Source organism: Oncorhynchus tshawytscha, linkage group LG05 (genome assembly GCF_018296145.1).
Source record: "Oncorhynchus tshawytscha isolate Ot180627B linkage group LG05, Otsh_v2.0, whole genome shotgun sequence".
In the NCBI taxonomy this organism is placed as follows: domain Eukaryota; kingdom Metazoa; phylum Chordata; class Actinopteri; order Salmoniformes; family Salmonidae; genus Oncorhynchus; species Oncorhynchus tshawytscha.
The window spans coordinates 61,364,515-61,381,780 of record NC_056433.1 but is presented as its reverse complement, the minus strand read 5'-3'; the positions used below and the strand labels follow the sequence as shown (position 1 = coordinate 61,381,780).

At 43.0% G+C, this 17,266-nt stretch overlaps 1 protein-coding gene across 1 annotated transcript in view; it reads right to left on the bottom strand.

Moving 5' to 3' along the window:
- Positions 1-17,266, bottom strand: part of LOC112251038 (inactive N-acetylated-alpha-linked acidic dipeptidase-like protein 2) — a 276,294-nt gene that overhangs the window by 139,235 nt on the left and 119,793 nt on the right. The window contains exons 3-4 of the mRNA XM_024421688.2: positions 13,850-14,123; positions 9,317-9,436 (exon numbers count right to left, since the gene is read on the bottom strand). Coding sequence (XP_024277456.1) covers positions 9,317-9,436; positions 13,850-14,123 — 394 coding nt within the window. The remainder of the gene's footprint in view (positions 1-9,316; positions 9,437-13,849; positions 14,124-17,266) is intronic.

Below are 17,266 nucleotides of genomic sequence, written 5' to 3'. Positions count from 1 at the left end.
GACCAAATACATAAAGATAAACACAAAATACTTTGACCAGGGCGTGACAGAACCCCCCTAAGGTGCGGACTCCCGAACGCACCTCAAAACAATAGGGAGGGTCCGGGTGGGCGTCTGTCCATGGTGGCGGCTCCGGCGCGGGACGTGGACCCCACTCCTTTAATGTCTTAGTCCCCTCTCCCTTCGTCCCTGGATAGTCCACCCTCGCCGCCGACCATGGCCTAGTAGTCCTCACCCAGAACCCCACTGGACTGAGGAGCAGATCGGGACTGAAGGACAGCTCGGGACCGAGGCAGCTCGGGACTGAGGGGAAGCTCGGGAGTGAGAGAAAGCTCAGGAGTGAGAGAAAGCTCAGGAGTGAGAGGAAGCTCAGGAGTGAGAGGAAGCTCAGGAGTGAGAGGAAGCTCAGGAGTGAGAGGAAGCTCAGGAGTGAGAGGAAGCTCAGGCAGGTAGATAGATCTACCAGCTCCTGGCTGGCTGGTGGTTTCAGCAGATCCTGGCTGACTGGCAGATCCTGGCTGACTGGCAGATCTGGAAGAGTCTGGTTGACTGGCAGATCTGGAAGAGTCTGGTTGACTGGCAGATCTGGAAGAGTCAGGTTGACTGGCAGATCTGGCGGCTCCGTGCTGACTGGCAGCTCCTTGCAGACTGGCAGCTCCTTGCAGACTGACAGCTCCGTGCAGACTGACAGCACCGTGCAGACTGACAGCTCCTTGCAGACTGGCAGCTCCTTGCAGACTGGCAGCTCCATGCAGACTGGCAGCTCCATGCAGACTGGCAGCTCCATGCAGACTGGCTGCTCTATGCAGACTGACAGCTCTGGCTGCTTCATGCAGACTGACAGCTCTGGCTGCTCCATGTAGACTGGCTGCTTCATGCAGACTGGCTGCTCGGGCTGCTTCATGTAGACTGACAGCTCTGGCTGCTCCATGCGGACTGACAGCTCTGGCTGCTCCATGTAGACTGGCTGCTTCATGCAGACTGGCAGCTCGGGCTGCTTCATGTAGACTGACAGCTCTGGCTGCTCCATGCAGACTGACAGCTCTGACTGCTCCATGCAGACTGGCAGCTCTGGCTGCGCTGAACAGGCAGGAGACTCCTGCAGCGCTGTGTCGGAGGAAGGCTCTGGCTGCGCTGAACAGGCGGGAGACTCCGGCAGCGCTGGAGATGAGGAAAGCTCTAACAGCGCTAGATAGGCGGGAGACTCCGGCTGCGCAGGAGAGGAGGAAGGCTCCGACAGCGCTAGAGAGGCGAGGCGCACTGTAGGCCTGATGCGTGGTGCTGGTACTGGTGGTACTGGACCGAGGACACGCACAGGAAGCCTGCTACCGGAGGGCTGGGGTGTGGAGGTGGTACTGGATAGACCGGACCGTGCAGGCGCACTGGAGCTCTTGAGCACCGAGCCTGCCCAACCTTACCTGGCTCGATGCCCACTCTAGCCCGGCCGATACGAGGAGCTGGAATATACCGAACCGGGCTGTGCACCCGCACTGGAGACACCGTGCGCTCCACAGCATAACACGGTGCCTGCCCGGTCTCTCCAGCCCCCGGTAAGCACAGGGAGTTTGCGCAGGTCTCCTACCTGGCATAGCCATACTCCCTGTGAGCCCCCCAAGAAATTTTTGGGGCTGACTCTCGGGCTTCCATCCGCTCTGCCGTGCTAGCTCCTCATAATGCCGCCTCTCTGCTTTTGCTGCCTCCAGCTCGGCTTTGGGGCGACAATAATCTCCAGGCTGATCCCAGGGTCCTTTACCGTCCAGTACGTCCTCCCATGTCCATTTCTCCAGGTAGTGCAGCCTCTCCCACTGCAGCTGCTGCTCCTGCTGTTGCTGCCTCTGTTGCCTCTGTTGCCTCTGTTCCTGCTGCTCCTTTGGGCGGCTACACTCCCCTGGTTTAGCCCAGGGTCCTCTCCCGTCGAAGATCTCCTCCCATGACCAGAAATCCTTGTTGAGCATCTCCTTTTTCGGCTGCTCCTGCCTGTTGACACGCCGCTTGGTCCGTTGGTGGTGGGTGATTCTGTAACGGTTTTCTAGTGGTGATGAAGGAGAGTCGGACCAAACTGCAGCGTGTCGATTGCGATCCATGTTTAATACAACAAAGAAACACGAACACTACACAAAACAATAAACGAAACCGAAACAGCCTATCTGGTGCAAACTAACAGAGAGTACACATAGGACACTAAGGACAATCACCCACGACAAACTCAAAGAATATGGCTGCCTAAATATGGTTCCCAATCAGAGACAACGATAAGCACCTGCCTCTGATTGAGAACCACTCCAGACAGCCATAGACCTTGCTAGACAACCCACTAAGCTACAATCCCAATACCACCACCAAAACCCCAAGACAAACACACCACAATTACAAAAACCCCATGCCACACCCTGGCCTGACCAAATACATAAAGATAAACACAAAATACTTTGACCAGGACGTGACACACGTGGCCATAGCTTGCTATATAAAGCAGGCAGACAGGCATTGAGGCATTCAGTTACTGTATGATTGATCGTTGGAATGGGCAAAACAAGTGACCGAAGCAACTTTGAGCATAGTTTGACCGTCAGTGCCAGGCGTGCCGGTTCCAGTGTCTCAGAGAGGGCCGGCCTCCTTGGCTTTTCACACACCGCAATGTCTAGGGTTTACAGAGAATAGTGTGACAAAAATAAAACATCCAGTCAGCGGCAGTCCTCTGTGCAAAAACAGCTAGTTGATGAGACAGGTCGAAGGAGAATGGCATGAATCGTTCAGGCTAACAGGCGTGCCACAAACAATCAAATAACGCCGCAGTACAACAGTGGTGTGCAGAACGGCATCTCGGAACGCACAACTCGTCGGTCCTTGGATGGGCTATTGGTCTATTGCAGCAGATAACCACACCGGGTTCTGCTCCTATCAGCTAAAAACAAGAAGAAGTGGCTCTAGTGGATCACCAACACTGGACAATTGAGGAGTAGAAAAACATTGCCTGGTTCAACGAATCCTGGTTCCTGTTGTGTCATGCTGGTGGCAGAGTCAAGATTTGGCATAAGCAGCATGAGTCCCCAAAGAATTCTGACTGTTCAGAAAGCAAAGGGTGGTTCGACCCCGTACCAGATGGGTGTAGCTAATAAACTGGCCACTGAATGTATATTGTCACAACAAAATAATCCTGCCGCAAAATTACTATAACGTTTAATCCATAATGTTGCTTGATAGGTGGTTAGGCTATTAGTAGGCCAAAAGTAGGACACATAAAAAGTGCAATACTGTAACCATGTTTTAGTGTGGGGTTTCAGTGGATTTATGTAAATCACAAAGCTGCTCAGCATTTCCTGTAGTGCAGGAAAATTCTAAGCAACAAAAGAGTGATCAAATTAAGATCCTACATCTATAGTGGATAACACGTGAATGGGATACTGATCAGGAAGCTTTTAGCTCAGAATCTCAGGATTATTACACCTCTGATGAATAAATAAAGCTTTCTAAATGGCAAGGTAGAAGCCAGACTATTTTCCAGTAAATAAAAGTACAATTACTGTGGCGTAAACAACATTTTTACCTATAATGAAATATGATACATTTTTCAATCAGGCTGTAAGTGGTCTTTGAAAGTCAGCAATAACACCAAATAGAACTTGATTTTGAGAAGATAGCACTGCAAGAATTGCTGCAAGTACATGATGAAGTGGAACATTTTTAAGCCGTTGTTATAAGATACTGTGTGAGTGACTCGCTCTATGGTGTGTGTACATGCATTTGTGTGAACATAAGTGAATACACTAGTAAAACAACTGAACATAGAGTACATTTCTAATATTTCCTGTTGAGTTTTATGCTATCATGTTGTACTCTACTGTTAAAACTGATCCCCATGGACTGAATGTGCACAAGTGGAGGCTGCTGAGGGGAGGATGGCTGATAATAATGGCTGGAATGGAGTCAATGGAATTGTATCAACCACTAGGAAACCACGTATTTGATTTCATTTCATTGACTCCATTCCAGCCATTTTTATGAGCCGTCCTCCCCTCAGCAGCATCCACTGGTGTGCACTCACTGTTAAAGATCAATAATCCTTCCCAAACAAATTATGCCAAAGTGTTGTGTGTATCATTAGAGTTTAAACAAGATGTTAAATGATGCAAAGGTCGATATTATGTGCTGTTCAGTCAGAGACTGGAAGTGGCATTTACCTGATTTTGTGCTGCTTTTATATTGTCAGGGAATTCTCGAATGGCGGTCTACATACAGTGCATTCAGAAAGTATTCAGACACCTTGACTTTATCCACATTTTGTTAGGTTATTCTACAATGTATTAAATTGTTGTTGTCTCAAAATCAATCAACACACAATACCCCATAATGACAAAGCAGAAACAGGTTTTCAGAAATGTTTGCAAACTTTGTTGAAGCACCTTTGGAAGCAATTACAGCCTTGAGTCTTCTTGGATATAATGCTACAAACTTGGCACACCTGTATTTGGGGAGTTTCTCCTATTCTTCTCTGCAGATCCTTTCAAGCTATGTCAGGTTGGATGGGGAGCATTGCTGCACAGTTATTTTTTAGGTCTCTCCAGAGATGTTCAATCAGGTTCAAGTCCGGGCTCTCAAGGACATTCAGAGACTTATCCCGAAGCCACTCCTGCGTTGTCTTGGCTGTGTTCTTAGGGTCGTTGTCCTGTTAGAAGGTGAACATTCGCCCCAGTCTGAGGTCCTGAGTGCTCTGGAGCAGGTTTTCATCAAGGATCTCTCTGTACTTTGCTCTGTTCATCTTTCCCTCGATCCTGACAAGTCTCCCAGTCCCTGCAGCAAAAAAACATCCCCACAGCATGATGCTGCCACAACCATGCTTCACTGTATGGATGGTGCCAGGTTTTCTACAGACGTGACACTTGGCATTCAGGCAAAGGAGTTCAATCTTGGTTTCATCAGATCAAAGAATCTTGTTTCTCATGGTCTGAGAGTCCTTTAGGTGCCTTTTAACAAACCAAGTGGGCTGTCATGTGCCTTTTACTGAGGAGTGGCTTCCGTCTGGCCACTCATAAAGGCCTGATTGGTGGAGTGCTCCAGATGCCTATCCTTCTGGAAGGTTCTCCCATCTCCACAGAGGAACTCTGGAGCTCTGTCAGAGTGACCATCGGGTTCTTGGTCATCTCCCTGACCAAGGCCCTTCATCTTCAATTGCTCAGTTTGGCCAGGCGGCCAGCTCTAAGAAGTCTTGGTGGTTCTAAACTTTTTCCGTGTAAGAATAATGGAGGCCAGTGTGTTCTTGGGGACCTTCAATGTTGTAGAAATTCTTTGGTAACCTTCCCCAGATGTGTGTCTCAACACAATCCTGTCTCAGAGCACTACAAACAATTCCTTCAACCTCATGCCTTGGTTTTTGCTCTGACATGCACTGTCAACTGTGGGACCTTATATAGACAGGTGTGTACCTTTCCAAATCATGTCCAATCAATTGAATTTACCACAGATGGAGTCCAATCAAGTTGTAGAAACATCTCATGGATGATCAATGGAAACAGAATGCATCTGAGCTCAATTTCGAGTCTTATATCAAAGGGTCTGAATACTTGTGTAAATAAGTTATTTCCATTTTTTTATATATATAATTTATATATATTATATTTATATATATATATATATATAGCAAGCATTTCCAAAAAACTGTTTTTGTTAAGGGGTATTGTGTGTAGAAAACTAGAAATAAATGACATTGCCATAGCTTCCTGAAATTAGATGTACATAATATCCACTATACTGTGTATATCACTAAGGCAACAGTCCTAGCTCACAGTTAGAGGATAACACAATGAGTGGCTAGGTACTGATCAGGAAGCTATTAGCCCAGCCACAGCATCTCAGATTGAAAACACCTCAGATAAGTCAATCAACCTTCGCTAATTATGAGATTACCAAACACAAGGTATTTGACAGTAAAAGACAGGAGAGCGTATGTCGCAGGCATTTGTCGCGGGGCACTACCTCACACGAGAGTCATTTGAACGTAATCTTTTTTCATTTTTTTTTAATCAAAATGCGTTTTTTTGGCAGTAATGCCTTCTCAAATGTGAACTTTCATGTGCCTTAATAACAAACTTGTATGCCATCTGGGAATATGAATACAATTGCTAAATTACAAGCCTAGTTGGTTTAGCCACAGAAAATGACAGCAACCTTCCCACTAGCCATGATTGGCTGAGATAATGAGTGGGTTGGACTTGCTGAGAGGTGAGTTCGGATTGGTCTGCCATATAGCAAGCTTCTGTCTATTTGAGCTGGTTAGTATGTGGAGGTAATCCTGTATATATATAGATTTTATATATATATATTGCTTAGTAGAACTGCATAAGTGTTGCTCTCCACGTTCTGGAGGACCTCATTTTGAAATCAGTGGAATTAGAGTATGATAGCTAAGGAGATGAAGAAAACACCTGTCTCCGGATTACATCTTCAAACTAAGGGCAACAATGGCATCCGTGACAGGGAGAAGCATCCAGCCATGATCTATACAGGTAAGTCAAACTAGCTACATTTTCAGATATTATACATTTCTAATTTTGATAGTATAGTATTATATAGTATTATATATATATAGTATTTTAATTTCAAGTTAAAGAGAACTGTTAGCTAGCTAACTAACGTTAGCTGGCCAGCCCGCTAGCTAGCGTTATGTGTATGATCTTATTATTCGTATCTCAGAGCCATTTGCTTTGCTTGTTATAGACTGCTGTTGTTAGGACAGAATGCTTGGCTCAACCCATAAAGAGATTGGTGGAGCTAAAGCTTAAGAGGGTGTGAACGATGCTGAATGGGTGTAGACAAAGAAGAGCTTTCCACTAGGTAACAAAACAATTCAAAGTCCATTTTCTCAAAAGTGAGGTTACAAGCTTATCAACTTTCAAAGCAGAATGACTTTCTCATTGTTCCTCAAATACAGTGTATGATATATCATTTTGTAGCTCTGTGTCTCTGCTTTTATCCAATGTAAAAAACACAATTTCAGATTTTGCTACATAAGACCGAATCAAGGCGGTTGGTCACATTTATCAATGAGGTTGTAACTAGTCTGTGAAACTCAATAAAGACACCAACATGTGTGATGTTTTGAGTGGAGAGCACCAAAAATTGGGGGCATGTTAGGTAAACAAAGATACAGCACTCTAAATGATGCTGCATCTGGAGAAAAACAGATTAAATCAAGGTACTCCATGCAAATGGGCTGCTCAGAGAGGCACAAAGGATAAACACTTTCACAGTGCTGGATATGATGAGATGCTTATTCTTAATCTCCTAGTAACACCCCAACATTAAACAAAGCAGGCACAGTTCATTTTGGTTGATTACAGAGCAATGAGATTGTGAGAAAATCCTCCAAATGCATCAGTAAACTAAGCGCTCAAATTTAAGGTCACAATGTGGACCCCATTTACTGATCCTGCTACTTTTCTCTCAAAATAGTCCATTGTGCAAGGTAAATATTGTGGCGCTTGTTTTCCAGACGGAATACCACAACAACAATAACAAGGTAACACAGAACAAACAGGCTACCATCAGTCCTGAAACACGGTAACTCAAGTGATTAAAAAAAGATACAGTAGGTTTATGGTTTATCTTTTTTTAAAAGAGTAAAAACATTTAATAAAACGGACCTGCTAGTGCAATAAATATTGTACTTAAAGCTACAATTGATAATTAGGCTACTTTCTCTGAATTCAAAGCATTGTCAAAAATAAAACATACAAAAAGGAACCCTTCCATTGCATTTATCATAATGAATAATGTATCATTATCAGTAAACCATCAACCTGACATTGGACTGACATTGGACTGCCATTGGCATGGCTCGGTTATTGGATGTGGTTCAACTCTATTCACAGTCTCTTTGAGAATTCCTACATGTCCGTGGAGCAGTCAAATACTGAACATCCATCTTAGGTAAAAATAGAGAGATACAAATTATCATTGTAATAGATGAAAGACACTGAGACACAAATAAAACACAGAACTCTCTGTCAAAACACCTGTGGCAGTACTGTTTGAATGACCAACCAGTGACATGGGTAGATAGATGAAAGAATGTTGATAATACTTAGTTTTGATCTGAAGTCTAAACACACCTTTTCACTTAATTATACATTATAATTAGTGTGATTATGTGTGAGCTCCCAGCCTGTATTTCCTCCCAATCAAAGGAACTGCACTAGTGCAAGCAACATTAATGAGTCATTGAGTTGTGGACAAGAGATGAAAAGGTAACTGGTCTGTTTTAGTTTAGTTTTTGTCACGTGACTAGGGTGGTCATTCTATGTTCCTTTTTCTATGTTTTTGTATTTCTTTGTTTTTGGCCAGGTATGGTTCTCAATCAGGGACAGCTGTCTATCGTTGTCTCTGATTGAGAACCATACTTAGGTAGCTCTTGCCCACATGGGTTTTGTGGGTAGTTGCTTTCTGTTTTGTACCTGACGGAGCTGTTTCAGTTGTTCTTTTTAAAAAAAAAATTTTTAAACGTTGTATTTAGTGTTCAGTTCTATTTAACTAATTAAGAACATGTGCTGCGCTTTGGTCCTCACCTTCTTCCACCAACGGTCGTTACAGTTTTTTAGTTTAGTTGTTTTTTGGTGGGGGGGGACTACATGATCACAGTACTTGAATATTTTGCAAATATACTGTACACACACACTCACATACACATATAGACATGTGGTTAGCATGTACTGTAGTAAGACAGAGATGCAAAATTAACAACAATTAAGCTTCTGTACCACACAGTCAGCAGTTCTTCAGAAGTCACCTTCACAGATTAAACAGGCTTCATCACAAAGGGCTCAGGAACATTAATCTACATTTGGTCTATTTAAAAGTAATAAGCCATAATGACGCACACAAACTAGTTAGTACCAGTCATTCCATTCTAGCCATTTTAATGCATTTTACATGATTGAATATGACTTTCGGTTTAATTACATTTGCTTTAACTGTTCAGTATATTTGAATGTTTTTTTTGTGGAGTAGAGTGCCGTTTTCAGGCAAACATCCTATGAGATGCTGTATTACTATCCTTTTGCTCAGACCACTGACATCTATCCAGGCTACCCAACCACATCGCTCCAGCCAAGCGCTATGCCTACTATCATTTCTTCTCCACGTAGCGATAGATAAAGCAGGGGCATTAAATTCAGTATGAGTCGTCAAGCTAACTGACATCACCCTGGGGGTCAACACAACACATAGCAACCAGCCTGCCTCTGAATGTTACCCTGTATCTTAAATTATTAGATATTGATCGAAAATTAAATTTGATGGACGTCCAACCTTTGATTCTTACCTTGTAAAGTAAGGGCGCTTGTCCCAGTTTTAATAGTGCAATCTGGTTGGTGACATTCATTGTAGTTCTGGCTCTTCTCATGTCCTCCAAACCTCCATACTGCACATCCACTACTACCGCCTTAAATGGAGAAAGGAGAAAATAAATATCAGACTACTTTAAACCATTGGTACAAAAGGCAAAAATGATGAATGGCAACTGAATCGGAAATAATAAGTGCAAACATTTTGCAAATGGCATCCACAATCACACCTGTGGCGGGGTTTGGAATCCACAATAATGACTAATGAACGTCTGTCTGTGTGCTGGAGGAGCCAGACTGAAAGTTAAAGAAAAGTCGTGGAGTTGAGCGAGGAGTCACAGCAGCGATGCTATTTCTGAGTGGGACTCTCCTGCTGCATTACCTGGGCCCAATTCATTTTTCATGTGGCCTGGGGGCAAATGAAATGCGATGCCGGTAAGCAGCGTACATCTCGTTTGCATGAGGAGAACAGGGGAGTGGGAGATTTATCATCCTTGTCAGCCTTTGCATCATAAAAGCGCTCCGTTAAACTCTACGGAACAGACACCAAATTGAAATACAGAGAGATTTCTAGTCTGACTGAGATTCTCTTTTTTCTTTCCAGAGGTAATGAAATTAACGATGTTGCTTGCCGCACTGAGCGTATTTCTTCTGTACACGAGATGAATTCTTCCCCGTTCACTATTCATCTGGCCTATGTGGTGGATGAGGGAGGCAATGTTTGTTTTTCCATCAGCCTGATTGAAAGTAGCAAAAATCCTCCAATAATGAACTATTATCATGTTGAGGAGTTAAATTGCCACCTCAATCAGGGGCTGTTATTATGCCTCAGACAGAGAGGGTGGCAACATGTCCTGCTTGAATGAGGAGCAAATTCAATTCCCTCTCAATGAAATGTAAATTGAACACATTTACTGTAACGTAATCATACCAGAATGAGAGCCATGCATCACATGCAACAGTAGATCATTACAAACATTATAAACACTGGGATTGTTTACTAAAAATCACCCACCTCCACAAACACACACTGCATTAATCAGCATGTCCCAGTATATGAGCTTGGTATAGTAAAAATTCACAAGGCAGTCTGTTGAGGCTTAGATGGGGGTGGAAAGGGAGACTGGAAGGGGTACTCATACACCACTGGTCCAGAGAGGTACTGCTGAATTAGTAAGAATATCTATTCCCCTTGGTGGATGTCTTTGTTTGGTCTGGGTCCAGCAGGAGACATCCTGGCACAGGCTCATGTGTTTAAAAAGCTATTATGTGGAGTTAACAATCAGAGCCAGAAGAGGCAGTATGCCTTCTTTTCTCTACTCTGCTCTGCTCTGGCTGCTCCTCACTCAGAGTTAAAACACTGCAGTTCTCCAGTGCCAGCTTGACAGAAACAATGGCTGAATTGTCTATATGAAATTAGATTTCCTTGCTATCAAATATTAACACAAGATGACTTACAGAAAGTGTAATGAGGCAAGGCCATGCATTCATTTTTAAATAGGTGCTGTCATACTATTTCCTTCTGAGCAAATCTCAAATCAATGGAAATCACCACTAAAAAGAGACAGTGAGATGAAAGATAGTGATATAAAGTAAGTCTGAATGTACGTAATTTTTATGATACCTTATTTACATAAGTATTCAGACTCTTTGCTATGAGACTTAAAATTGAGCTCAGGTGCATCCTGTTTCCACGAGATGTTTCTACAACTTGATTGGAGTCCACCTGTGGTAAATTCCATTGCTTGGGCATGATTTGGAAAGGCACACACCGGTCTATATGAGGTCCCACAGTTGACAGTGTATGTCAGAGGAAAAACCAAGCCATGAGGTCAAAGGAATTGAGCTCCGAGACAAGGATTTGCAGCATTGAAGGTCCTCAAGAACATGGTGGTCTCCATCATTATTAAATGGAAGACATTTGGAACCACCAAGACTCTATCTTGAGCTGGCCACCTGGCCAAACTGAGTAATCAGGGAAGAAGGGCCTTGGTCAGGGAGGTGGCCAAGAACCCGATGGTCACTCTGACAGAGGTCCAGAGTTCCTCTGTGGAGACGGGAGAACCTTCCAAAAGGACAACCATTTCTGTAGCACTCTACCAATCAGGCCTTTATGGTAGAGTGGCCAAATGGAAGCCACTCTTCAGTAAATGGAAGAAGCCACTCCTCAGTAAAAGGCACACAAAAGCCCGCTTGGAGCTTCCCAAAAGGCACCTAAAAGGGATATTTATGTTTTTGTTTTATAAATTTGCAAAAATGTCTAAAAACACGTTTATGCTTTGTCATTGTGGGGTATTGTGTGTAGATTGATGAGGGGGGAATAAAAAAATCAATTTTAGAATAAGGCTGTAACGTAGCAACATTTGGAAAAAGTCAAGGGGTCTGAATACTTTCCGAAGGCACTGTAGTTTATTGATGTGTTGCATGGCTCAAACAATTATAATTCATTCTTCAAACAGAGCCTGATTGCCCTGAGGAGGATCCCCGTCTGACCACTGAGGATGTACAGCTCTACCAAGCTAAAATGGTCTTGTTATACTCCATGTTTGTCACGCCTGCTTCCGATCTTCCCCCCTGGCGCTTGAGGACACCAGGCTGCCCTGTATTACGCACTCCTGCCACCATCATTACGCACAACTGCCTTCCCTCATCACGTGCATCAGCGATATTGGACTCACCTGGACTCAATCACCTGTTTATTACCTCCCAATATTTGTCAGTTCCCCAGCTCTGTTCCCGCTGCTGCATTGATTGTAGTCTGTCTTTGTGTTTCCCAGTTCTGACGCTGTTCCTGTCCGGTTGCATGTCCGTTCCAAATTAAATGTCAACTCCCCGTACCTGCTTTTCTTCTGCAGCGTCGTTCCTTACAATGCTGTTGTTGTTGTTGATGATGTTGTCTTCTTCCAGCCTACCTTCCTTCGCTATATTGTTCCAGAGTAATTTTCATTGTAAAGTTGGAGATGATTTGACAAGGCAGTAAAGTACAGTTGGATGACTAAGATAAAGAGAGAAGTACATATTTTCTCTGTATGAGAGAAAGATAATGATAGTCACTGCCCAGCTTTAAATAGGACTTTTACCAAATGAAACCCACAAACTCATGAAACAGAATATATTTCTATGCCATTAGTGAAAGACTGAGTGTGGAACAGCATGATCTTTGAGATTAACTTCCTAATGTCCGCTCTTTAAAAATGTATAGCTGCGCAGTGAATTTGATCTCCATTGCCACTTGAACTTCTATTTCTCTCCATACATCCTCTGGTGGCTGGCTTGTGTTAAGGTGGGCTTTTAATGCTTGCATATGTCATATATGTTCAATTAGGTTACAACTGTCAGTATGTTTTGGGCGGCAGGGTAGCCTAGTGGATAGCGCATTGGAGTAGTAACCGAAAGGTTGCAAGTTCAAATCCCCGAGCTGACAAGGTACAAAATCTGTTGTTCTACCCCTGAACAGGCAGTTAACCCAGTGTTCCTAGGCTGTCATTGAAAATAAGAATTTGTTCTTAACTGACTTGCCTAGTAAAATAAAGGTAAAAATATATAACAATGTTTTCCCTGCAAGAGGGGGTGAATTCTTTACTCTCTCTTTCTCTGTGATCCTGAGAATGGGGAGTGGACTAATGAGAATTGCTCACTGACCCCTCCGTCACAGGCTCAGAGATGACAGATCCCATGGAGCCTCAGCCCAGCACATTACTATGGAGTCCCCAGGCCTTTCATCCATCAAACCAGCAATATTTGTTTTTCTAAACTGACGTTTAGATATTGCAAATGCCATTTAATTCAAGGCAGCACACTGAACAGTGCATGGATCCAGGCCTGTGATGGATGGCTTTGACTCCTGTTTTGGGGATACAGATGCAGAGGACTAGGCTTGGAGTATACTTTGCATTCAGACTTAGTATTCTCCAACTGTTCTCCTGTACCTTTAGCCTACTCAGCCCTCAAGGGGATAACAGCCATTTCCTTCAGACATTCTCTCTCTGTGTTCCCCTGGAGACAGAAAACATAACCTCTAAAAATAGCCCTGCTATATTTCTTATGTCTGCAAGTGTGTGGACAGACTTGCATAATGACTTGGATTAACCTTCAATCTCAAGGATGCATTTGCGCCTGTGTCTTGTAAATATACTGACTGTAGCCAGCAGTGCTCTCATATTCCTGCAGGGAGGGGATGTTTATTGTGACTCATAAAATTGGACTGTGATGTTGATATACCTGAACTGGGAACCAACTTTAACATTTACGTCTTGACCTTTCTCTGTGGCCTTTTGGGTGATCACCGCTGTGAGGGAGAAGCAGGGATGCGAAACAAAGCTAACTGGAGCCAGCCAGGTAGAGGGCAGGGCTGCTACTACCATTCAAGTCAGGAAAATCACACACACATATGGTGACAATAGTTGGAGGTGGAGAACCAGGAGATGACTGGGGAACATAGCATTAACCAGCCTGGGGTTAGTGCATTCTGTTGTCCATGCAGAGAATGAGACAGGGTGAGTGTGCTGTACCTCTAGACTGCCCGTGGCAGAGTAGGCAGCGTAGGAGAAGTGTTGGTCTGCCGTGGGGTTGTTGTTGTGGTTCCTGGGGTCACACTGAGCCCCGCTGGGCAGGAAACACTCGTGGCTGGCCCGGTCCACAATTCTGCTGGAGGAGGGGCCAGGCAGGCTGAGGAGGACGCTGTAATTGGACAGCTGGACATCTGTCAATCCCAGGTCTGTCCACTGTTGGTACAGGTGCTTAGCCCTGGCCTCCTCGTTGTCGTCTGATATGCTAATGAAAGGCCTGATGGGAGACAGAGAAAGAGATGTAGTTATGAATGTCTATTTACTACTGTGTGTGGCAGGAATCCTGGCAGATGCTTTGGAAACAGACTTACCAAAGCAATGACACATTATCAATTTGGCTAAGTAACAAATAGTTTATTTTTGTTATTGTTCACACTACCGGTGTTCAGGATATCTGTGACAGAATGAAGTATACTTTTTTTCATGCTTTATTTTGAGGACAGTCTTGGTAAATTGGTCTTAATCCAAAGCGTCAACATAAATGTCATAATTTGAACAACAAAAAAGTAATTTGTCAAGCAACTAGTTACCAAAAAAAAAAAAAAATTGACAGACAGCGTCTCTCAATCATTACCAATTTCAGGTAGAAAATTGGTGGTGCTTTTAAAGCTAAAATGTGTTGGCGCTTTTAGGGTTAAAATGTGAATAATGACTGAACAGAAAATGTTCTGAACAAATGCATGCACTAAAAAAAAACTGTGACACACCTGTGAACACATTACCAACAGATGGTTAAACATGAAGGAGAGGAGTAAATTGATGATAAAGGTACTCTTCTAGCAGTTTTCGACACTATGATATGATTTATCTACCATACTAAGTAATGCATCTAAAATGGCATGCATAGTTACTATGAATACAATACAACGTAATATGATATTTTATAACTATACATATAATTGATCATTATGTCAAAGCAGAGCAGCAAAATTATGTCAAAGCAGATAACTGAGCCAAACCACATTTAATTTAAATTCAATGTGTATGCTATCCTCTAAATCATGACTGATTCAATGTGTTCATGTTTATCTACCAAAAGACACAATACTATGTTGCAAAATAACAGAAATAAAAGACTGAAGCAGAATTTATTTTTCTTTAAATAAAAGCAAAACGTTTTACCCAGACCTCTTATTAACTTCAGATTTTAGTCTGAGTTTTGAACTTTTTTACAAGGAGAAATTCCCTTTAACGACCCAGTGTTGGTTATATTAGAAAGAAATAATTATTTCCAGTTCCAAGACAATCAATGAAAAAGTGGAAGAATAGCACATTGACAACTTTTTTTAACAAGAAGGGTAAACCTGAATTGGGTAAATACATAACTTTATCTGTTTGGGAGATAAGGTTCTGAGGACATTATTTAATGTCCCCATCAAATATAGACATCTAATGGAGTCTGCATAAAAGTCTGTTTATTTGAAAACTGAAATCCATCTCACGTCTTAAAGGACAAAAGAGACTAGCTAAAAGGACAATTCTCTTAACCTCTTGAGTGTAGGGGGCAGTATTTTGATGTTTGGATGGAAAACGTACCCAAATTAAACTACCTATTTCTCAGGCCCAGAATCTAGAATATGCATATAATTGTCATATTAGGATAGAAAACACTCTAAAGTTTCCAAAACTGTCAAAATATTGTCTGTGAGTATAACAGAACTGATATTGTAGGCGAAAACCTGAGGAAAATCCAACCAGGAAGTGGCCTCTATTTTGAAAGCTCCATGTTCCATAGCCTGCCTTCGCTCCATTTAAAGGGATACCAACCAGATTCCTTTTCCTATGTCTTCCCCATGGTGTTGAACAGTCTTTAGACATATTTTCAGACTTTTATTTTGAAAAATGAGTGAGAAAGATCACATCGTGTCATTGTATGGCTGGGTGCCATTAGCGTTTTGTACGCGCAACAGCTTGGAGCAGCCATTTTCTCTCTCTCTCCTTTTGAAGAAGCTACATTCCCGGTTGATATATTATCGATTATATATTGTAAAAACAACCTGAGGATTGATTATAAAAAACGTTTGAAATGTTTCTACGAACATTACGGATACTATTTGGAATTTTCGTCTGCGATGTCGTGACCACTCGAGCCTGTGGATTTCTGAACATAACGCGCCAACCAAATGGAGGTATTTTGGATATAAAAATGATCTTTATGGAACAAAAGGAACATTTATTGTGTAACTGGGAATCTCGTGACTGCAAACATCCGAAGATCATCAAAGGTAAGTGATTTAATTTATTACTTTTCTGACTTTTGTGACCAATCTACTTGGCTGCTAGCTGTTTGTAATATTTTGTCTACTGAGAGAGATGTCCTTACATAAACGCTTGGTATGCTTTCACCGAAAAGCTTTATTGAAATCTGACAGGTCAGGTGGATTAACAACAAGCTAAACTGTGTTTTGCTATATTGCACTTGTGATTTCATGAAAATTCAATCTTTTTAGTAATTTAATTTGAATTTTGCGCTTTTCAATTCAGCGGTGGTTGACGAAAATGATCCCGCTAAACGGGATGGGTGCATAGTAATCATGTTGTGTTTTACTGATCCCATTAAAGGTAAGAAGTACCTGAGCATTACACTGAAACTAGTTCTGTGTCATTGAATATAAAGACATTACATTACAATTATACGCAATATTTGGTTAGACATTTCCAAACAGTATCTTTTGTTATGACCTTATTTCATAATCAGGAGTGACACATCTGTTTGACTTGACGGTAAGTTAGCCGTAGTTGGCTAGCTAGCAACAAGGGGTAGAAACGTTGCCAGCCAGTATGGCAATGGAACATTTAGAACGAACGACTGGGTTGCGTCCATAGATACAGAACAAAAAGACCGAACAACTGGGTCACGTCTCTGGGAACCGAACCAATAAAAAGAACAACCAGCTGGCTTGGGTAGCAACACTAGATTTGTTTCGGGACTATATCTTGTGGAAGGATGAAATAGTATGAATAAATTAATTCAAATGCATTTTATTAGGGCCTCCCGGGTGGCGCTAGCTGTGCCACCAGAGACTCTGGGTTCGCACCCATGCTCTGTCGCAGCCGGCCGTGACCGGCACAATTGGCCTAGCGTCGTCCGGGTTAGGGAGGGTTTGGCCGGTAGGGATATCCTTGTCTCATCGTGCACCAGCGACTCCTTTGGCAGGCTGGGCGCAGTGCACGCTATAACCAAGATAGCTGGGTGCACGGTGTTTCCTCTGACACATTGGTGCGGCTGGCTTTCGGGTTGGATGCGCGCTGTGTTAAGAAGCAGTGCGGCTTGGTTGGGTTGTGTTTCGGAGGATGCATGGTTTTCGACCTTTGTCTCTCCCGAGCCGGTATGGGAGTTTTAGCGATGAGACAAGATAG